Raw genomic sequence first — 25,003 nt, 5'->3', positions numbered from 1 at the left:
AATTCCTTTATTTATTCAAATATCACTCGTACATCTTAATCATTACTATTACTATATTTACCATTTTGACTTTTAATCATAAAAATATTGAAACTAATGTTTTATATTATCACTTTTATCATATAATATATGATTTAAAGTAAGAGAAGTTACACGACATATATGTGTACATTCTAACTTCCTCTTTCCTTTATAATAACGTAATCATATCATATATAAACTTTCCTACTAAAATCTCATATTATATACTAAACTTTCAACCGTCTATAGGTTGATAGATATTTTTATATTTAAAAATGAGTTTTCTAAAATATTTCATCAACCATGTTTTTGTACAATAACATTAAAAATCTATATCAAAAGGTTGTTGGACCCGATATGGACGTAATGGGTCCACATCTGTTCGGATATTTAGGATCTTAAGAAAATTCGAAATATCTAAATAATCTGAAAAATATCTGAAACACGAAAAGTACTTGAAACTCCAAACAAATAGCCAAAAAAATTCAAATACCTAAAAATTTAAAATCTTATTCAAAATCTGTCACTGAACTGAAAATACCCAAAATTTTATCCAAATACCCAAATTTTTTTTTACTTTGAAAATTTACCTGAAATCAAAAACTATAATCGTAAACCAAAAATCTAAAAAAAAATATCCATAATGCTGGAAACATATTCGAAATATCCAAATATACCTAATAAACACAACATATTTATGATCGGATCTAGGGTAGGACCCAGACTCAAACAAACACATACGGGTCCAAAAAAAGCCAAATATGTTATCTTCTCTAGACCTAAACTAAACCTATATTTCTGGGTCGGTTCAGTTTATTTTTTTTATCCGGATATAATTCTTATACATAAAAAAAATTTACGTAAAAGTGTACATATAAAATATCAAATAAACTAATTCATAGGTTATATAACTGTTAAAAATTATATTTTCGATATAATAAGACTTTGTATTATAATATAATCCAAAAACTCCGCGCTTTCCAAGCGCGGATCAAAATCTAGTATCTCTATTATAAAAGGCTTCATAGCTCAGTTGGTTTAGTAAGCGGAATGTCTTGAATTTTACTTCCAGTGAAAACATATCTATCTATTATATTAAAAATGAAGTACACAACAATACTTACCTATTTTTAAGTGATTTTTTACAATTTTTATTATTATTTTAAAACTAATTTTAACCACCTCATTTTGTTATTTTCAAAATAATTCAGCAGTATTTATTACAGAATTTAAACAGAATTTACCTAGTTTAAATGTTTTATTACATCTTTTACATTATTTTTACTCTTGCTAACTACTTCATTAATTGTTTTTATCATAATAATTTAACAACGTTTTAACCATAATAATTATACAGATTTGAATAACCTCCCTGCCCTAGGACGGATACGATGGATCACGTCCTCCCCACCCTAGGGATATGATGGATCACGTCCTCCCCACCCTAAGGCAGACACAACCCACGACTGTCCTCTCCGCCCTAGAGCGGACACGGCCCACGACCATCCTCCTCTGCCCTAGTGCGGGCACATTGTTGGTCTCTCCTCCCTGCCCTAGGGCGGGCATGATACCTTCCTCCGTTATCTTGATCAGGTCACTCCTTGTTTCGTCTCGATTATACTCATAGCCGAAGTTTTACGACAAAAACCGCGGAGACTTTTTTTTTTGTAAAAGTTTAGATTAATCGTATAAAACAATAACGGAAGATTTCTCCGAAAGAAATCATAAAAACGCTTAAGTCGAAATACAGTCTAAAAGGGTCCAAAATGCGACACGTGCCTACATGTGATTTTAGACGAGGATAAGCCCAAGCCTTTATGTCGGTTTACTCAATTTTTGCAGGAAATAAATGAAAAAAAGATAAATGTCAAGTTTCCAAAATAATCGTGAAGATCAAAAGAATAAGGAAGATTTCCGAGAAGGGATAAACTCAAATCGAGGATAGGAAGAGAAAGACGACCGACCTTGAGGGATATATAAAGAGAGTCGACACGAAGTGCAAGGGGGATCCGAAAATTGAGACCTAGGAGATTTCTGTTAGTTTTATGAGAACTTAGAACTTAAGTGGCTAGACTAGCAAGTTCCGTACTTAGAAAGATTTTCCGCTTTTTTTTTTATTCTCCATTGTTCACGATTTCATGTTCATCTTGTTTTCGGTGAAACTCTGTATCTCAATTCATCTTATTCAATAAAACGCTTCTGGTTAATTCATCATTGGTATTTTTTATTATTATTATGTTTTTCGTATTTGTGTGTTTACATAGATAATCTGGATCTTCTGAAAAAATCGAAAATTTTGATTTTCTTCCATTGACTAAAATCGATAGTGCGAATTTCGATTTCTACACGACGTAGGTTAGATCTTTCTATAGCTCAGGTTAATTCTAAAGCATTACTTTTTTAAATCAGGTTTGTAAATTCTTTTTTTACACTATCAATTTTTTTGTGGGTGTGTTTTACTGTATAAAACAATAAACCTTCACTTATTTGTAACTTTAGAAAATTAATATGTTAGTTATTAAATCTTTTCAAATATACAGACAGAATTTTACAGCAAAATTATTTATAGTTACAGAAAAGAAATTACAGTTTTAATTCTATAAAAAAAAATGTTACAGCTCCTTCAATCAACTCCTATGACTGAAAAAAATTGAATAGCATTATTACAGTTGAGTAGTCAAGTTATATATATGTACGTCCGACAAAAAAAAATGATATCATATTAAACGGATCAATAAATGTGATAAGATCCAAATCTTTTTAAATAGGATACTAGATCAAATTGGTACTATATAATTGTCTTGAGCAATGGGCAGCTGACAAAAAAAATTTGTCTTGAGCCGGAATATAGGGTCAAGATCAGTCGTTGCTTCTATCTTGCCACATCGGGATTAAGTGACCGTTGCAGTTCATGGTTTGCCATGTACTTTGGATCAGATCAAGATGACTGATGAGCTTTGTCTTGTGTTATTATTATTTATTTACTGATTTTGGATGTTTTTGCCACTCGCAAATATAATATTATATTCGTGCTAGAGTTAAAAATCACATTTTATTAAATAAGTAGATGATATTTTGCATGCATCTGATAAATAAATTTTTTATACTAATATTTATTCATTAAATGGTTTTAACATTTTACAACATTACAATCTTTATCTATCGTAAAATGAAAAATACAAATATTGGTCTCTTAAATATATCATCGTTGTTAAATAGTTAACATATTACAATTTATATTAATTATTTATAAGACTTCATATGTACACAAAAAAATAAGTTTTGCGGTTGACATAACCAGATATGCAACATCGATTGTAAAATGATGAAAATATATTAGATTTTTTGCTTTCAATTGTTTACTATTAACTCTTTATAAGTGATTTTATTTTCCACCTCTATAAAATTGTGCTTTCGTTTCTGTTTCACTGATATAAGTTTTTTTTTTTTTTTTAACTTCTTCAATGAATTAGGGATTTTAAATAAGTGTCAGCTAAAAAAGATGGACATATGTAAAATTAGTTTCAGTGTAGATACATATCTAAAAATCAAATTTTTGAAGAAAATCAACAGAAAACTCTATTCATAGGTTAGTGTTCAAATCTAATATATCAAAGTGTTATTGAATATAAATGGAGACTCAAAATATAAATATATGTCTAGTATATATTTACTAGTCCAGTCTAAAAATCATTTAATTCTAGAACAACAAAACAAATTACTTATTTTTATTAACTTACGCTTTTGATATTATCGATTAATATATATATACATATATATATATATATAAATATATAATTTTACAATTCTAGTATATGTAAACTATGTATAAACTAAAAATTATTTGATTTATTAAATGATATACCAGAAAATTTAAAATAAATAGTTCAAATCTCTTATTCTTAGAATTATAATAGTTAGATAGGATATTAGGAAGAAACAAACATTAGACGTATGATTATATATATATATATAGTATATTTTCTTCAAATATTTACTACTGACACTTTCTACTCATAAAATTTTATTAACATTTGTATATTTTCCGTAACAAAAAAATATAAACTGTTAATCACAAATTTTTAATGTGAGATTTTCTAATACAAATTTTAATATTAAAATATTGAGACCTCAATAATTTTTAATGCTAATTTTAAAATTAACTTATTCTTACATACTACATAATTTAATTTAAATTATATTAATATATATATATATATATATATAATATGAGACTTTATTTTCATACGATTTATGATCATTTGTATTTTGATTGAACAAAATAAAATCATCTCAAATACATAATTTAGTACACTTACCTTAGTTATTTGGGTTAGCTTGATAAATTTGGTTTAATTTTAATTTTTTTTATTTCAAAATTTTGAATAATTTTATTAAATTTAATGATACATCTATGATTTGTTAAGTTCTTAAGATTTAAGAAGTTAGATAAATTTAAATCACAACAGAAAATAAACTCGACTGAACCAAACTAACTAGCTAACTAAAAAAAATCCTATACATGTTCGGATTATTATATAGTTTGGTTTGGATTAGGATTGGTGAATTTTGGTTTGGTTATGTTCGGATATTTTGCTCCGATCGTTAACTCATTTGAATAAGTAACTGGATTCCATGATTTTCGGTTTACTATTTGCATAATATGATCGATAGATTAAATCACTTTATCATCAGTCCAATACGTGGTAAGAGTTGCAATGATCAATCTTTTATTTTAGTTGGAAATTCACTCGAGCAAGATGAAAAAGAAGTTACAAACTAAGAACATTACGAATCCGATTTTTGTGAGAATCATATATGGTTTATAGAGACTCAGTAGAACTCGTAACCACGGCTTGCTGACGAGCTAGAGTCGCTGGCTTGGACCATGGCTGACGTTGTAGGTAACCAAACCTCGCTCATAGGCTCATCGACTGGGTAAACAATGAGCTCGCGGACATTCATTGGTTGGATCACATTTGGATCGGCTCCAAAAAGAAGATGACCAAAACTTTCTTGTGCCTTCTCGGTATTGTGACGTCCATCGAAGAATAAGTAAGATCGTTGGTACTCGCATAGCTTGGAGTGCACATTAGGTAAACCGCAACCATAAGCATTGTGTGTCCCAACACCGCAGCACGATGCATTCGTCACGAAGAACCCTAGTAAAATAAATTTTAACGGTTTTATATATTCACATAGTCTCAGAGCTTTAAATTGAAAAAAGAAACTGTAGTTGTAATTAATTAACCAACTCACTGTAGTTGGAGGGTCTCTGCGTCCTACGAAGAATGACACTGTAGAAATCGAAGACGGTAAATTGGAAACCAGGAGTTCGAGCCAATTCGTTCAACATCGGTCCGATTTTTTCGTTGTGTTGTTTAGCCAAGTTGTTGAGAAGTTCGTGGCATTGATCCATTCCGGTGTTGTAATCTTGTCTTACTATAGGTAAGCAACCTAATGGTGCTAGGGTTTGGATCACAAACTTACTAGCTCCTGATGAATACAGCAAGCTGATATCATTCTTTAACTTGTTGGTCACGGAAGTGACGAAAGCTTGTTGAGCAGATGCATCGGCGTTAGGGTTGTTCTTGGTAAAATTCAAGTAGTCGTTTGCACCAATGTATATCATAAACACTGACTTCTTGATGAAGTCATCATTCCAGTTTTCTGCTTTCATTTGGTTAAATTTCCTCACTTGTTGATTCAGAGTCAGCTACAGAAAAAAAATATTTATAATTAATATTTCAATTTGCGTTTATATTATAGTGCAGCTTAATGATTTCTAAGTAAGATATTAATTGTGACTAGATTTTGATCCGCGCGTCCGCGCAGATATATTTTATGAAAAATATGATGCTATTTGTTTTTATGTCACTATTTAGGATTGAGCAAAAAAATCGAATTTGAAGAACCAAACCGCTCACAATCCGAATAAGTAATACCAAATCTGAAACGAAATTGATTAAATATCCAAATTATTCAAAATTTTGGTATTTGAAGAACGGAAACCTAATCCGATCCGAATCGAAGTATTTTAAATATCCAAAATAGATTTATATACTTATATATATATTAATTATTTTTAGATTTAATATATATATATATATATATATATATATAAACATCCAGAATATATATGATACTTTTAAGTTCGTTTAAATACTTGAAAATATATACAAATAATCAAACGTAAATATCTAAAATAATTAAAATATACTTAAAACTCCAAAAATACTTGAATCATTATTAATTATCTATCCAAATATTTAAACCAAACCAATTTATATGTTAAGTTAGGTACTATGACATATGTTATTCAAATTTATATGTAATATATTTTACTGTTTATAGATTTTTTAAAAATTAAAGCATATAATAAATTTAATTTTTTTTTAAAATAATTTAAATTGGTTATCCAAATCCGAACCGAATCCTCAATGATATGAACCGAACACGAAATCCCAAACAGATCCGAAAATAAACCCGAACGCCCTTCCCTAATCACTATTATATATCATATATGCGTCAACATAGGTTACAAAAATATGTGTTATCATATAATTAAGGGGAATTGCCACTAATAGCACATTCATAGTACCACATTTCATGTTTACACTAACCACTTTTACCCTCACTTTTAATGAAGGATAAAAGACAATTATCCTTTAGGGTTAACTAATCTAGACTTAGGATTTAGAGTTAAGGGTGTGAGGTAAGGTTTTTGGAATGTGAAATTTAAGATTTTAATAAATATATAAATAAATACTTAAAAATATATATAAATTTTTTAAAAAATAGTTTCAAACATAATTTTCGTTTTTCAAAAACAAATTTGAAAAAATAAAACAAATTCGAAAAAAACAAAATTATAAAAAAGTTCGAATTTGAAAAAGTATAATTTGAAAACATAAAAAAAATTTACCTTTTTATTTTTTATTTTATTTTATTTTATTTTATTTTATTTTACTTTTTTTTATTTATTTAAATAACGATTTATTATATATATAATAACAATGGCATAAGAGTCTTTTGCCACTTAATGAAGAAGATATTTTTGAAAATATCTCTTTAGTGGTGGTAAAAATGAAAAGTAGTACCATAAAAGTGGTAAACATGTAATTTTTCCTATAATTAATCATATTTTATACGTACCATCCACTAAATAATCTTATAATTAATAATATTTTAGACGTACACTCATATAATAATCATATACATATATATTATATTTTTAAATTTTAATGTGAAATATAAAAACTATATTTTAAGTTGATGTTTGAAATTAGACTTTGTATTGTATTTTTCTTATATATATTGAAAATTTTTATAATGGTTATTGGAAAATATGTTAGTAAAAATTAAATTTTGAATATATTAATATTTTGAATGAATTTTTGATATAAATCAATTTTCAATTTTTTTTTGACAGTTATCATTTTTTTTTTTAAATTAAATTTTGATTTGAAAAAAATCAATTTTAAATTATTATTTTGATTTGAATATGTATATCAAATTATAATGTAATAGATTTCTAATTTTTTAATAGTATAAATTCATTACTTTTTTTCTAACTTACTGCTATCTACGTTTTCAAACATTATTATTTTTTACTACTATCTATGTTGGTAAACCAAAGCTTAAAATAATTTTAACTTTAATAAAAGAGACATGTAACGAATATAAGACAAAAGAAGGTCCCACTCCACATGGGTCAAAAGGAAGTCAGATTAATAATTATTTACTCGAACCTCAATAAAATGTAGATAGTTTATAGTATACAACTATACGTAGAAAATTTGGACTTACAGATTCAACCGGAGCTCCGAGAAGAGTAGCATCAGCAACGGCGAAGCTAGCTCCACGTGAGACATTGACGTTCGGTTTAAGCGCTGCCGGGATTGGGATCGGAATCCCCATGAATTTTGCTGCATATCGTATTTTTATTAAATAGTATTCACATATTTCTATAGTCCACGTATGTTGACCAAATCAAATATATAGACAAACAAAAAATATTCCCATGTGTTTTTTGAAAAGTAATCATATATAGCAGCTGAAAGCCTCAAAAACTATGCACTTAACTATAACTTGTACATAGCTTTTATTTAACTAGTACGTGGTAAAATATAAACTTGAAAGATTAATTAACGTAAGTTTTAGGATTCTCTAGATATAAAGATATTAAACGTACCGACGAAGTCAGGAGTGATGAAACCGTCGGAGAATTTGCCATTAGGGTCATCTCTAGATTTACCGTACGGCCAGAAACCTTGGGCAACGTTTGCTTTGGTGAGAGTCTGTTTGTTTCCGGCGTCGAAGTTGGAGTCACCGAAGGTAAACAAAGCCACCGCCGGGATATTTTGACCGGAAACGTTGAGCAGGTTGTGTAACAGTGTCAATACCAAAAATCCCCCTAGAACACTCGCTAAATTACACTTGCCTGCCATTATATAGAGAAAGAGATAATATTGCTTGTGTGATTTCAGTTCACACTCCGGGTCATTATATTTATACTGCAAAGAATATATTTTTAAACAGTAACGTGTCCCGCGAGGCTAATATTTTTAATACAAGTACACAACTATGCATTAGGAAAGTGAAGTGAGTAGACGATTATTGATCAATCATAGTTCAGACGGATCACATTCACGTGAGATGGTTGACATCGATCGACTGATATCGTACTAGTTTTTATTTTATATTTAATTAAATAATATTTTTTGAACTGAAAAAAATATTTAACTAAATAATTCATATAGATTTAATCAGGGTCGTTCATTTACGAGGCCAAATCAAGATTGAAAATATACTAATATCAATGAAAGATTCCTAAACATGAAAAATAGAACCTCTTAAGAGTAAACACGTGAAATCAGAAGAAGACATGCACGAAAATATCAAGTTACTTAAGCGCAATAAATTTCTTTTTTTAATAATCTGGGTGTGATTCCAAAAGTTTTCTAGGTTCAAAGACTAATCACCGAGAAGTCCATAAAAATCTGGATTTTTTTTGTCACTTAAAACGTTTATGACTTCTATGGTGAACAAGGGAAATGAAACCCAGAAAAAATGCAATAATTCAATAATTATATTTAAGCAAAAAAAACAATTCAATAATTATTTAAAACTTTAATTTAATATAATGGATCAACTATACTGGCTTCATAAGACGTGAGTTTTGAATTACGAATCAAATGTTATATAATAAAAGTTCTAACACTATATTAAAAATGAATTTACGACTTTTGTTCTTGTTCCACAAATGGGTACTATAAAAATAGTTAACAACAGAAAAGTTGAGAAGCTACAGAATAAAAAACAAAATCGCTTACGTGCCTGCCCAAGAGCCAAGATGTATAGCTTAAGAAAAGAGAGCCATGATGTATATATATTAATTAATAAAGGAAAGTACTAATAATTAACTCTAATTTATAACAGGTTCAAGCTGGCATCGAACCCTGGAGTGAGGAGGTCTATGATACCAACTGAACTGTAATGTTGGTTTCTACAAAATGTAGATGCAAAATAAATAAATTTCGATTTAGAAAAATATAGCATTAAATGTATTTTTTTATTTCAAAATAATAAAAGAGTGGAAAAAACTTGGGAAATTGCTACAAATACACATTCATGATACCATTTTTATGTTTAAAGTAACGACTTTTTATGTTTACACTAACTATTTTTATCATCACTTTTAATGAATAGTAAAATACATTTATAACCATAGAGTTAATTAATCTAGACTTAAGGCCTGACTAGTTTCTCTGTTACCACCCGCAAATGCAGCTTTTACGGTTGGTAGCGGTTGACAGCATTTCGAAACAACCATACAAATCGCTTCAAACCGCTCCGAACCTCTTAAAATCAAAAGTTGGTTCCAACTAGCGTTTGCGGTTGCGGGTGGATAAATTAAAATAAATTTTTTTTCAAAAATATTTAAAAATTTTAAATTAAAATTTTAAAATGGAAATATTATAAATAAAAATATATACATATTTTATATTTTAATTTAAATCCACAAACAGTATCATGATTTGTTTTATAAAACTTTAAACTAACTAACTATTCATTATAATTTTTAAAAATTAATATATATACATATATAAAGATATACACATATAGAAAACGAAACAAAATATTCTTTTAAAAGTTTACTATAAATCTTCAAAATATTAAAATTATAACTTTCAACAAATTTTAAAAATTAAACAAATAAACAAAATATTAGTAATTATATTATATTGATAATTATTATATTTTATTACAATAGTATGTTTTTATAATATTATAATATGTCAATATTGGTAATTTTTTATTAAACTCTGCAATATCTAATAATCAATCAGTCACAAATATCTCGCAAACACAACAATTTTTAAACCTTGTGCCAGTCATACAAAACGCTTAATAACACTTGAAACTGCAACCATCTGCATTCGCAAACTCCCACATGTAACTGCAATCGTTGTGTTCGAACTAGTCGGACACTTAGAGTTTAAAGTTGAGTGGTGTGGTAGAGTTTTTGGAATGTGAAATTTAGGATTCTAATAAATATATAAATAAATAGTTAAAAATATTAAAATATTAAAAATAATTTAAAATAGTTTCAAAAATAATTTTTGATTTTCAAAAAAATTTTGAAAAAAATTCAAAAAAAATATACTTTATTAAATAATTTTATCCTTATCATTTTACTAATCATACTAAATAAAATAAATGGAAGAAATATAGCATTTAAAATCAATTATAATGTACATTTTCTTTTTAAAGGAACTTTCATAAACTTAAAAGAGTTGTACAACGATTAAGAAAAAAGCATTTAAAATAAAAGGAGTGGAGGAGGAAGGATTCCGACTAATAAATAGAACATAACAAAAACATAGATGGACTGCGTCACAGTTGTGAAGAGTATACCAATAAGTGACAAGGTGGCCACCAATGTTAGAGCCAAACTTTGCGAAGCACAATAGATTTCTTCTTCATCACATTGAGAAACTTGTGAAGGATATTAGCACGGCCCAGATACATTATCAGAAAGTAAATGTGAAGCCCATCAGTAACCATCAAAGAGACAAACAAGAGTTACCGTCAGTGAAAACGATAGCTCAAGGTTGTTGTGTGATACGTACATAAAAGCATCCATTACAGCTGGAAAATCGATATTCGCTCTTATACGTTGCCATCTGATTATGTCACAGCTGTATAGGATCTAGATCCTTCTCTCTTTGCTCTTTATATATCATGAATGTATCATAAGAACGTTAAGCAATAAACATACAAGTTAAAGAAAGAGACTTTGCTCTGTTCTCTCTGTTAACCTACATGGTTTCAGAGCTCAGCGAGTAGATCATGGAACCAAATCCAGATCCTACCTCGGCGTCGAATCTTACTATCACTCAGTGCGTCACACTCAAGCTCAAGGATGGCAACTACCTCATCTGGAAGTTTCAGTTCGAGCAGTTCCTTTCCTCTCAGATGCTTCTGGGTTACGTCACATGAGCTACACCACATCCTCTTCAAACTATCATCGTTCGTCAAGGAGATCAAGACAAAGAAGCCGCGAATCCTGAGTTTCTTCGATGGGTTCAGAAAGATCAGCTTATCATGACTTGGATCTATGGAACTTTGTCAAAAAAACGCTCTTCGTTCGGTCTATGGTCTTCGCTCTTTTTAGGAGGTGTGGCACTCTCTAGGCCAGAATACCGGGTATCTGCCACAAGAAAGCTTGCTCACCAAAGAAAGATTCAGACTTCATCAAAAGGTACAAGAACGATGTCTGCCTATCATACTGAAATCAAGACGCTTTGTGATCAACTTGACTCTATTAGTGCTGATATCCCCGAGAGTGAAAAGATCTTTGGTATGTTGAACGGGTTAGGCAAGGAATACGAGTCTATTACTGCTGTGATTGAAAACTCAATGGACTCTTTTCCTGTTTATTCCCTTGATGATGTCATGTCCAAGCTCATTTCCTTTGACGACAAGTTTCAGACCTACAATGCATCTTCTTGCATCACTCCTCATCAAGCCTTTTACACTAACAGAGGTGGCTACTCTGGTCGTGGTCGAGGACAGTATAGTGGAGGGTACAGAGGACGCATGTATTCAACTCAAGGAAGGGGTTTTTACCAACAGTTTGGGTCAAGCAGCGGTCGTGGCTCACAACAGAATTCATCAGCACCTACATGTCAGATTTGTGGCAAGTTTGGTCATGCAGCATACAAGTGCTACCGTCAGTTTGATCAAGACTTCCATCCAACTCAACAACCACAAGCTAACGTAGTGATGAGAACAATGGAACAAATGGGTTATGAAGGAAACAATTGGTATCCAAATACTGCAGCCACACTTCATTTCACAAGCTCTACTCAGCATCTCAAGACAGCTGAGCCTTACTGAGGACCAGATTCAGTGATTGTTGGTAATGGCGACTTCCTCCCCCTATCACTCACGTTGGATCTATCGCTCTTCCCTCGTTATCAGGTACATTACCTCTCAAAGACGTTTTAGTATGTCCTCAGATAACGAAATCACTTCTATTTGTGTCAAAGTTGACTGATGATTATCCATGTGAATTCACATTTGACTCACACAATGTGTTTGTTAAGGACAAAAAGACACATCAGCTTCTCAGTTGAGGAAACAAGTGTGAAGGTCTGTATCGGCTTGAATACCCTCAGTTTCTTGCGTTCTACTCATTCAGACAACATAATGCGAGGGATGGGATATGGCACAAGAGATTGGGGCATTCTCACCATCAGATACTTCAGCATCTATCAACAAGCAAGGCTATTTCAGTTAATATATGTGAGTCATGTCAATTAGGAAAAGTTTGCAAGCTTCCGTTTTCTAGCTTTGTTTTTCAGTCTCAGAAACCTTTGGAAATGATTCACTGTGAAGCATGAGGTCATGATCCTGTAACCTCAGTTCAAGGCTTCAGATATTACATCATTTTATAGACAATTATTCAAGGTTTCAGCTGGCTTTATCCATTAAACTCTAGTCTAAAGCGTTTTTTGTGTTCAAATCGTTTCAAAATTTGGTGGAAAATCAGTTTGAAAGAAAGATACAGATTTTTCAAAGTGATGGAGGGGGTGATTTTGTCAACAATGAATTCTCTTCTCATCTCGAAAAGTGTGGAATCAAACACAATCTCTCCTGTCCACACACACCAGAACAAAACGGTTTGGCAGAAAGAAAACATCGTCATCTGGTGGAGTTAGGACTATCAATGATGGTTGAAGCAAAGATGCCTCAGTCACTCCGGATAGCAGCACTCTTTACACCAAACTTCTTGACAAAGTTTCTTCCTCACACGGTTCTTGGCAAGACAAGCAGTCCTTTTGAGAAGTTGAATAGTGTGGCACCTCAGTATTCAGCTCTGCGAGTCTTAGGATGTGCATGATATTCCTATCTGCGTCCATATTCACATAACAAGTTTGACCCCAAGAGCCTGCTATGTGTTTTCTAGAGATATATGAAAAAGCAAAAGGGATATAGATGTCTACATCCTCCTACAGAGATAGTATACATCAGTCGTCACGTTCTCTTTGATGAAAGCAAATTTCCATTCTCTGATATCTATCAGTCGTGTCTGCCTCAAGGCAAAACTCCTCTATTGACTGCTTGGCTTAAATTTCTGAACATAAGCCTTGAAGAAGTAGAAGAAACAGACGCTTGACGAAGAAGTTATCTTAGGAAGTAGAAGACAAACTCCTGATCTTCAAGCTCAAGACAATGACGCAAATGGTTTTCAACTTCAAGAAGAGGATTTCCCTCCTCTCTCACCAGCTCAAGTTTCAAATCCGATCCCACCTCAAGAAGATAATACTCATAATATGGTAACTAGAGGCAAAGCTGGAGTCCGAAAGCCTAATTCACATTATGTACTACCCACAGTCAAAAGTGATGTTGTGAAGCCAAAGAACATAGCTGAAGCTTTGAATCATCTAGGCTAGAAAGGAGCAATGACAGATGAATATGATACCTGTCAGGAAACAAAAACTTGGAGTCTAGTTCCTCCTCCTTCAAATGCTCATGTACTTGGATGTGGTTGGGTTCACAAAGTCAAACTCAATGCAGATGGAACGATTGAGAAGCTTCGATCCAGATTAGTTGCAAGAGGCAATGAACAAGAAGAGGGTGTTGATTTCTTAGAAACTTATAGCCATGTGGTTAGAAAAACCACAATTCGATTGGTACTTCACACAGCCACAGTCAATCGATGGGATATTAAGCAATTGGACGTGAAGAATGTGTTTCTACACGGTGACTTAACAAAGACAGTCTACATGAGACAACCACCAGGGTTTGAAGATACAAAACATCCAAACCATGTCTGTCTTCTTCACAGAGTTATTTACGGTTTGAAACAGGCTCCACGAGCTTGGTTCGACAAGTTCAGTGCTTTTCTTCTCAAGTTTTGGGTTAGTCTGCAGTGTCAAAGACCCTTATCTTTTCATCTATCATCACAGTAGCATCACTATCTTCATGTTACTATACGTTGTTGATATGATTGTTAACTGGTAATGACTCATCTGTCATGAAGAAGTTGCTACAATCCCTCAACTCTGAGTTCAGAATGGAAGATATGGGCCCTCTGAGCTATATTCTTGGGATTCAAGTTCGGTATACTCCAACCGGCTTGTTTTTGAATCAAGAAAAGTATGCATCGGAGCTGTTACAAGCTGCTGGGATGTTTGACTGTGCTCCAATGCCTACTCCACTCCCACTACAGCTTGATAGAGTACCATATCAAGATGAGTTCTTCTCTGATCCAACCTACTTCAAGAGTTTTGCGGGCGAGCTTCAGTATCTAATATTAACTAGGCCGGATCTTCAGTCCGCAGTCAGCTTGGTTTGTCAAAGGATGCACAAACCAACTATGGCTGACTTTCATATGTTAAGGCGCGTACTATGGTACATAAAAGAAACCTTAACGTTGGGTCTACACTTTCATTCCGACTCAGAAGCATCAATAACGGTGTACTGCGATAGTGACTGGGCTGGGTGCAAAGAAACAAGACGATCAACTAGAGGTTTCTGCACTCTTATGGGTTCCAATCTCATATCATGGTCCGCTACGAAACAAGACTTAGTCTCTCGATCATCTACTGAAGTTGAGTACAGATGTTTGTCTGATACAGCAGGTGAACTGTCTTGGATAACTGATGCTCTTAAGGAACTTGGCTACCCGGTGGAGAAACCAGCAGAGGCTTACTGTGCAATCTATCTGCAGTCCACCAAACTGCTAATCTGGTTCTCCACAAGAAGTCTAAACACTCTGCCACACACTACCATTATGCTCGTGAACAAGTAGCAAAAGGAACTCTGGTCGTTCGTCATGTTCCTGCAAGTTCGCAACTGGCCGATATATTCACAAAGTCTTTACCACATGCTACCTTTTACTCTTTGAGATCCAAACTCGGTGTTGTGCCTTCACCCACCACGAGTTTGCAAGGAGGTATTAGCACGGCCCAGATACATTATCAGAAAGCAAATGTGAAGCCTATCAGTAACCAGCAAAGAGACAAACAAGAGTTACAGTCAGTAAAAACTAGAGCTCAAGGTTTTTTTGTGGTACGTACGGAGAAGCATCCTCTACAGCTGGAAAATCGATACTCGCTCTTATCTGTTGCCACCTGATTATGTCAGAGCTGTATAGGATCTAGATCCTTCTCTCTTTGCTCTTTATATATCATGCAATGTATCATAAGAACATTAAGCAATAAACTTACAAGTTAAAGTAAGAAACTTTGCTCTAATCTTTCTGTTTATTAGGGATAAATGTCTCACATCGGATATTGGAAGGGATTAGGGATAAATATCCACATCGGATATTGCTAAGGATCCCTTCCAATATCCGATGTGGGACATTTATCCCTAATACTGTTAACCTACAAAGGATATCAATGTGAGAAAGAGTAAGACAAGCATGTAGCTGAGAGCCTGAGAGTTCCTTTCTTTCCAATTTTTGTAGAACACACATTTCCAAACTTGTAACAAATCGAAGAAAGTGGTAGAATCTGCAGAAGCGATTGGGAGCTACTGCACAGTAAGGTCCCATGAAACCGAGGATTTGAGATCCCCACTTAGAAACTAAATTAGAGAGGTGTAAGCACATTCAGAGAATAAGTGATTCCTTGAGTCGGTCAAGACACCACAGAGAAGACAAGTAGGCTCTATATCTAAACTCCAAGATACCAACCTATCAAGAGTAGGATTTCGATTTAGCACGAAAAGCCAAACGGTTATATAATTCAAATATACATACCCGAAAGTTATACTACTTTCTTTATAATCTTTATATTTGACATTATGTTATTAGCAATTGATCTCACTTTCTCTCTATGTACTCATAAGTAAACCTACACATTCAAATATTCAAATTAGTTCAGTTCAAATATTGCGAGTTTTGAATAATTTGGATATAATAAATTTAAAACCGAATTGAAACCAAACAAAATCCAGCTTAGGTATCTAAAAGTCGTGTAATCTAAGTTTTAATTAGTTTGATAATTTGGTTCAATTTTACTATTTGAAAAATATCTCACAAAATTGATTAATTCTACTAAAATTTCGTTATATATTTATGATTTGTAAGTAATAAGATTTAATAGATTAGATAAATTATTATGTAGTTTGGTTTGGGTTGGGATTGGTGAATTTTGATGTGGTTATGTTCCGTTATTTTGCTCCTTTATATTGTTAACTCCTTTGAGTAAGTAACTGGATTCCGTGACTTTGGTTTACTATTTGCGTAAATGATCGATAAATTGAATCACTCTTTAATCAGTCTAATACATTATCTGTGGAGTTATATCATTTTCGATTTGATAGTATTTTTGTAGGTAACCCCAACTATATTAGTTGGAGTGTTGATAGTTTGATTAAGCAAATAATGAGTCAAAAAATTAAGGTATGTTTTTGATATAATTAAAATTATATTTATTTTACACAATTTCATCCCACACAAGTGGCGGATATCTTAACCTAGCTCAAAAGCCATCTATAAAAAACTTGTTTACATGATCAAGAGACATATATATATAAAGATTAAGCTGTAACTGAAATGCTATTTTTGTGGAAAGAATCATGTAGAATAAATCATTCATGATAGTTTTATTAAAATGTTACCAACTAAATGAAAAAGACAAAGTTTTTTATTCCACACATTCATGTGGGATAAATTATGAATTACCATGAAAATCATTCATGAAAAAGAAAAGGAATGAAACAAACGGAGGAAATGAGAAAATTTAAATATGATTAAAAACATATATATATATATATATATATATCATTCTTTTTTCCCATTTATTCTAGTTCATTTCATTTCATACATCTCTGAAAAGAATTACGAGTTTTCTGGAACTCTAATTAATTTTACCGTCTTAATTTGTTGCAGATAAGTTTTACAATTTCTTTAATGCCTTTCATAACTTAATGAGAAAGATGAAAATACATAAGACATTTTTGAATTTAATATTAAAATAATTTATATTTGCAATGAAGAAATTACGGTTCATTTGAATTTATAGGTATTAATTGTTTTTCAAAAATTATTTGTAAGAGATTTAGCTTGCCTTTCGTTGCTAAAAAAAAAAAAAAAGCTTGCCTTTCCAATAGTGACGAATGTGTGTGTGTATACCTATCTCATACATATGACAACAAAAGTGCACTTTTAACTAAAAACAGAGGAAATTTTAGTACGAGCTAGAGTTCGCCTTAAATTTCGTTCTCTCTCTGTCCCGAATATCGAGGCGCCGAACTTGTTCTCGTTTTTCGACGCCGGCAGCGTTCTAACTCGCCGGCGTCACCGCTTGTCTCCTCCTCTCTTTGTTTTGTACTTAGTCTGCCTCTCGTTCGAGTCTTCTTGTTCATTTTTGCTCAGCTCTCAGTCAGATTTGATGTCTTCTCCGACGGCGTCGAACAGCTTCGCCTCACACGATGCTCTGATGCTCCCCGTACGGACTTGGTATCTACTCCCACCGCGTTCACGTGCCTCTCTCTCCGCCACCGGTGCTCCAGAGATCTATATCTTCAAAAAAATCCGCCACTCCGGCAAAGTTCTTGAGACACCTCCGATTTGGCTCGCCGGAAGTTTCGTCTGCTCTGGGGAACCTCTCAATGCCCCCTGCTCCTCAGGCGCCAGTACCCTCCCTTCCTCCAGCGACCACCCAAAACCGTTCATTTCTCTAGTCGTGATATCGGAAGGGTCAGGGATGCGAAGGATTTGTTGTTCATGGGCCAGGCCCGTTACTGCTGCGGTGGAGGCCCTAGCCTCTTCCATCCTCCGATCTGGAGATACCAGATCTGCAACGCCGAACATGCTACTAGCTCCTCCACCTCTCTTCAAGCGCAACCTTACCGGTCTTCTAGTTGGAAAGCTTACTCAACTTCCGCACTGTGTACCGCCGAAGTCTCCGTCAACGCCACATACCGTTTTCAAGCGGGAACCTTCAGATCTTCCTCAGCGGGGACTCACAGGGTCGTCTCCTACGACTCAACCTGCATCTCATCGAAACCTTATTCCTATATCCAAGTAGTTAAGGCTTCAACCCGACCATCCCAAAGCTCCTTGCCTCTTATCCAATGTTTACTCACACATGCTCAACAGAAACGAGTACGATGACAGTTTGCTTAAGTTTCTTTCGGTTACAACAAGTTGGCCTAGACACGGTAATGTCAAGGTCCGAGTTTCTAACCCGATTAAACTGTATGCTTCGTCACCAAATTCGATTGTCCTAAGCACTCTTTTGAAAGTGAAGCTAGAGTTGGAGATTCACCTAGTCTCTTGGATAAGTCTTGTGGTTGTTAGAGCTGTCAGTATGCGTTTCAATGCCAAATCCAGGCACATAAAGCCTTTTGATACTATTGCGGTTGAGAAAGACTCTCCTGCATCCCTCTCCATGAGAGGTGAATCATTTCGGGTGTTCAATCTGGTATTGAACTCTTCCAAATCCCTTTCACTAGGGTATTTCAACGTCGTTTCAGACTATTTGAAGCTCTTTTGAGCTGTAGTTTCAAGGATTCAAGTGAAGATTATCTGCAGGTTTCTCTACTTCGAGCAAGTCTCTCCTTTTAACACTTCTATCATATGTTTTAATTTTTTACTCGTACCGTCGAGCTTACCTCCGGTTGTAATCGTTGATACTTCTTAGATTTGAATTAATGAAATTTGTGACAAAAAAAAAACTAAAAACAGAGGACAACATTTTATTTAGTTACAATAACAGTCACAACGTTCAACTTGCGCGTGATCTTAGAGAGTAAATATTAAGCTCGAAACTAGACGAGCTGCATAGATCCACTCGCACCAACGTCAAAGCCATGGTCTGACAATAAACTCTCTCTCCTCCACTGGTTCTTTCCAAAACTCAGACATATCGTCGTTAACAGGATAGGTAATAAGCTGACGAATGTTCATGGGTTGCAGAACGTTTGGGTCGGCTCCAGAGAGAAGATGAGCAAATGATTCTTGTGCCTTCTCGGTATCGTCACGTGCGTCGAAGTAAAGATAATATCTTTGATACTCACATAGCTTCGAGTGCACGTTAGGTAAACCACAACCATGCGCATTGTGCGACCCAATACCGCAATACGATATATTCGTGAAGGAGAACCCTAATTAGTCACACAACAAGAGCGAGCTTGACTAAGCATTAGTGTAATATTTTGAGAGTTATATATAGTACTTACGGATTACGGTAATTCATGTTTCTTTGTGTCCTGCGAAGAAGGACATTGTAGAAATCAAAAAGTGTGAATTGAAAACCAGATTTGGCTTTGGCTAATTTGTTCAGCATCGGTCCGAGTCTAGCGTTGTGTTTTTTGGCCAAACCGTTGAACTTCTCGTAACACTCGTAACCAGTATTAAACTCTTGTCTCACGATAGGTAAGCAACCTAATAGCGCTACATTATGTACGACGAACTTACTTGATCTCGATGAATACAACAACTGCAATCAACATTAATTATTTTATAGTAACGAATATAATCAATACTCACGAGTCACGAAATCATTTTCCCATTAATTTTAGGTTGAAAGACTTACTTCTAGATTATATTTTAGTCGGTTAATGACTGATATGACGTAAGCTTGTTGAGCAGAAGCATCGGCATCAGGATAGGTTTTGGTGAAGTTGTAGTAATCTTCCATACCAGTGGATATCATAAACAATGATTTGGGAATATCATCTTCTTTCCAATTTGATATCATCTGATTGAATTTCCTCACTTGTTGATTCAGTGTCAACCAACAAAGAAATAATAGTAGTGCTAATCAGTGAGTAATAATAACACTATAATACTATTATTATACAAATATATAAATAATTAAGCTTGCTTACAGAATTTTTAGGAGTCCGAGTCCCATTTCCAAGTATAAAAGCGTAGTCTACGGCGAAACTGGCTACTCGTGAGACATCGGCGCCGGGTTTAAGCGCCGGCGGTAAGTCGTGTGGAATGCCCATGAATTGTGCTGTTATATGATCACCCCTCATCATGTTATTATAACTTTTTTTACGTAACTATCGTCTTTTAGTAAATATATATTTTATACAGAAAAACATGTAAAAGGATGATTTTCTTAGATGTTGAGAGTATATCATTTTCCATCCCTCTTTATTTTATTTCTAAATGGAACGTTCCTCATATATTTACGATAGTAGCATAATAAAGTGAATACACTGAAAATAGTTATTCGTAAGGGCTTTTTTTTAAATATGACTTAATATTTAAAATCAAACACAAAAATGATTCATGCTTTTTTGAAACTTCCATTTGCCATGTTCACCATAGAAGTTCGAGTTATTCACGAAAATATCATTATTATTTATTTTTTTCTTTTTTTTCGAAAATAAGTGTGTTACTCATTCATCCTCATCTTCCTCATTTATTTACAACATTGTCATTATCATCAAAACACTAACCACCATGAACAATCGATTTCAAGCTCTAAATGCACCTAAAATAAACATATACATCTTCATATCCTCATTTTTACACACATAAACCATTTCCTTTTCACTTTATCTCTTATTTCATCCAACAATCCTAACTTTTTTAATTTCAAAAACTATAAGCTTATTAGAATTATTCAAGTTCATGATTCATGGCCAAGAACGAGGGAGTAACTTCCATTAAGAAGTTATGTGTGCTTGTAAAATTTAAACATGAATTTCACTGGATCGTAAAAATAGTATTTGAATTTTTTTTCAGATCTATTTCGCGAAGAAGGCTTCTCTTCTTCTCCAACGAGAAGACTTCTCTCGGGTCAATGCATATGTTAGTTTTGCAATTGACTTTGTGTGTGTTTTTAGAAGTCTTCTCAAAATTTATTCCATGTTTTTGGTCAAATCTTTGATTACGAGAGAAGACTTCCTTAGATGTTGGAAGAGTTCTAAAAAAGTCTTCTCTACTCTAAAAAAGTAACCTATACAGACTTTTTGCGACAGTGAGAAGACTTCATGTGAACGTGAGAAGTCTTCTAAGAAAAAGTCAAATATCTACAGAACTTTGGTCAATTGCAAAACTAACATGTTTACGAGAAAAAACTTCTCTATAAGTCTTCTCTGGTATTTTCGAAGATTTTTCAAATTCAAAAGTAAGCCAATATTTACAAAGGAAGGCTTTTAAAGATGTTTGATGTAGAGTAGACTTCTTTAGAAGTATTCCTTTGTAAATTTGCAATTGCAAAAATGACCTAAATAGAAGACTTCCTAAGAAATCTTCTCTAAGAAGACTTCTTAGGAAATCTTGTACGTCAATGTTTAATAAACTTTTACTTTCTCTACAATTAAAATGACTTTTTAATATTTTCTTAATAATTCATTTATATTAGTCAATGTTGGGGCTCTAAGATGAAATTCGTAACTTATTTAGTGATATTTATGAGATTTCAAATATTCATGTTTACTAATGTTTCTAACTAGTCCGAGAATCCTGTGAGAAAAGTCTTCTACGTTAGATTTTCAAGAATGGTAAGTAACTTCGAGGTATGTTTTAACTTTCAAAAGTGTTAAGTAACTTCAAGAATATCAAGCATGTGGTTTAATGTGTCTTTTAGATCATAAGATATTATTTTTAACTTCAACGAAATTTAGAATTTCAATTTCACTTAAATTTCAATTTTTATCTTTTGTGAATTTGACTAAGTTTTCTTGAGAAATCTTCTCCCTTAGTTTTAGTAAATTTGACTAAGTTTTGTGTTGTTGTGTTTTGTTATGAGTGGGTCGAATGATTTAAAATTTTTTGGTATGTTGTATTAATAACTTCAATAATGTCAAGTACTTTTGGCAAAACATGAACATATTTACCAAATTGTTTTGATTAACATTTTTTCAAGTTTACAAAAGAATTCACAACTACAATAGTACACATACAAATCATAAAACAGACCATAAACAAAACTATTACACACAGAACTAGATATCATTCTTCAACATAGATAAGCTTAGACTCTACTTGACATCATCCATTTGAACCACTTTGGAAAGAAGACTTCGGAAGATTTCCTGAAGACTTCGTGGAAAGTTTTCTAGCATAAAATGCATTAGAAGACTTTCCAAGAAGTCTTTCGAGAGTATTCTAAGAAGTCTTTCAAAAATTGACTTCCATTGGGAATTTTTCTTTTCCATCGAGAAATTCCTGACGGAAACAAATTTATTGAAAATATAACAATTTAGGAGTTAATGGTCTCAATAAAATTACCGGGTAACATGATAAATGTTAAAACAAGTTTGGACGTAATAAACACTCAATATTATTTTCAAAATAACATTACCTAAAGGTAATTTAATTGAATCATAAACTTCTAGTTAACATTTTGTATTGTACATTCTCTCTATATACATGTTTTTAACGTTGGATACTATCATTAAATCATATAGGCATAAAATTCTAAATAATGAGAACTATCAAAACAAAAGTAGAAAATGATACAGTAATAGAGATCCAATGTAGAGTAACACGCATCTATTTGCTTATGGATGACTAAATATTTGTTATATAAAAGTTTCATATTTGCTTTTAAAATAGTTGAATCTCGAAACACCACTTTAAATCAGAAAATATTATATTGGAGGCCAATTTGAATCTTTCCAAAGGCTTTTGCAATTTGGTTTGCTGGCCCATTTTAATTTTTAGGAATGAAAATGAAAGTATAGAAGACGAGAATACAGCAGAGAAGCGATGTCCAATAGAGTTCCGAGCTGTACCCGTTGTCGGTTGACCGCTCAAATGAGCTCTTGAGAGACTGGTCTAAGCCATATATGAATGATACCGAGAGAGATTGTTTGGTGCCAATCAGTGAAGATCCAATCGAATCCGTCCCTCTTCTTGACCGTTTTCCATGCCGCAACAGAGATTGATCATGTTCTCGATGAGGAGTTAGTTCTGGAGTTCCTGATAGCACAAGCAACCTTGGAAAGAGATTGGTCCTTGGCGAAAGCCTTGTAGATTAATTCTCAGGTGGGATGTCTCTTGCCCTTTACCGAATGATTCAGCCAAACTTGAGTTGAAGAGCCATGGGATCAACTCCCAAACCTGTTTGGCGAAAGAGATGTAACATGGTCTCTGTAGCACCGCGTCTGATCCAGTTTGTGTTTTCACCTCGCTTCTGAAGATTTTCACATGTCAGTTCAACACCGTGAATAACTTTAAAAGGAAGAGCTGAATTTTAGAGAGGAGCTGAGTATTCCAAGATTAGTCAGATGTAAAAAAAAACTAATATTCACTTCATTCCTTAAAGATATATTTTTCATTATTTCATACATATTAAAATAACATATTTTATTCACATCATAAATATATAAATACGTCATATTTTCTAATTGTCAATTTTCAGATAAATTAAAAGTATTTTTTTATAAGATAAATAGTATTTCAAAAAGTTTAATTGATTTTCTTAAAATTTACAATTTACTATTTCTAAATACTAAAAATTATATAAACACACCAAAATCTATTTTAAAAATATTTTTTTCCAAAACACTTATCTGCCGAACGAAATTAGTAATGACAACAGTTAATTTGTCAAGTTATATATGTCTGGAAAAATGATACCATATTAAATGGATCAGTAAATGAAGATCTATATAGTATGTGATACTACATTATATAACCAAACACAATTCGGTTTAAACAACTAAAATTTGTGTAAGCTAGCTAAAGTTTAGTGACATTGACATATCTATGATTTGTTAAGTAAATAGTTTGGTTTGGATTATGATTTAAATACAGCAAATAAAAAGTTCATATAACTCGACTGAACCAAATTCACTGAGCTAATTGAATTTTTTTTTTTTTTGAAATTGAAATTTTTATTCAACCCGAGAATCGAGAATTCAGATCCGGTTACAAGCACAATTTGAATTTTTACATCGTTTGGTTTGGATTAAAATTGGTGAATTTTTGGATTGGTTATGCTCCGATATTTTGCTCATATCCTTTCAGTAAGTAACTGGACTAAATGCTCTTGGTTTATAGTTTGCGTAAACGATCGATAGATTGATTCACTCTCTAATCAGTCCCATAGATGAGTTACAGTGATCAATCTTTTATTGTAGAGGGAAATTCACTGGAGCAGGATGAAAAAGAAGAAGTTGTAAGCTAAACACATTACGATTTAAAGAGACTCAGTTTAACTCATAACCGGGGCTTGTCGACGAGCTAGAGGCTCTGGCTTGGGCTGTGGCTGACTTAGTAGGTAACCAAGCCTCACGCATAGGTTCACCTACTGGGTAAGTAACGAGCTCACGGATGTTCATCGGTTGGATCACATTTGGATCGGCTCCAAACATAAGATGACCAAAACTTTCTTGTGCCTTCTCAGTATTGTGACGCCCATCGAAGAATAAGTAAGATCGTTGGTACGAGCATAGCTTGGAGTGCACGTTAGGTAAACCGCAACCGTAAGCAGTGTGTGTCCCAATACCGCAGCACGATACATTCGTCCGTAAAAATCCTATAGCA

General features: G+C 32.9%; 3 protein-coding genes across 3 annotated transcripts in view; all 3 read right to left on the bottom strand.

The window, feature by feature from the left end:
* Window positions 1–4,692: 4,692 nt before the first annotated feature.
* LOC103832643 (GDSL esterase/lipase 22-like) lies at window positions 4,693–8,985 on the bottom strand. The gene is made up of 4 exons (XM_009108701.2): window positions 8,216–8,985; window positions 7,831–7,949; window positions 5,281–5,737; window positions 4,693–5,183 (listed from the first exon to the last, which is right to left on the bottom strand). Exons 1-4 carry the CDS (start codon window positions 8,469–8,471, stop codon window positions 4,855–4,857), a joined length of 1,161 nt encoding a protein of 386 aa, XP_009106949.1. The 5' UTR covers window positions 8,472–8,985; the 3' UTR covers window positions 4,693–4,854.
* An 8,869-nt stretch (window positions 8,986–17,854) lies between these two features.
* The window catches only part of LOC103832640 (inactive GDSL esterase/lipase-like protein 23), a 28,472-nt gene continuing 21,323 nt past the window's right edge, over window positions 17,855–25,003 (bottom strand). The window contains exon 4 of the mRNA XM_009108699.3: window positions 17,855–24,995. Within this exon, the coding sequence (XP_009106947.1) occupies window positions 24,667–24,995 (329 nt within the window). The 3' untranslated portion in view covers window positions 17,855–24,666. The remainder of the gene's footprint in view (window positions 24,996–25,003) is intronic.
* LOC103832642 (GDSL esterase/lipase At1g54020-like) lies at window positions 19,352–20,502 on the bottom strand. Its single transcript, XM_033277462.1, has 4 exons — window positions 20,380–20,502; window positions 20,085–20,249; window positions 19,736–19,988; window positions 19,352–19,653 (listed from the first exon to the last, which is right to left on the bottom strand). Exons 1-4 carry the CDS (start codon window positions 20,500–20,502, stop codon window positions 19,352–19,354), a joined length of 843 nt encoding a protein of 280 aa, XP_033133353.1.

Source organism: Brassica rapa, chromosome A08 (genome assembly GCF_000309985.2).
Source record: "Brassica rapa cultivar Chiifu-401-42 chromosome A08, CAAS_Brap_v3.01, whole genome shotgun sequence".
Classification (NCBI taxonomy): domain Eukaryota; kingdom Viridiplantae; phylum Streptophyta; class Magnoliopsida; order Brassicales; family Brassicaceae; genus Brassica; species Brassica rapa.
The sequence above is the reverse complement of the archived record's forward strand: the minus strand, read 5'-3'. Positions and strand labels throughout refer to the sequence as shown.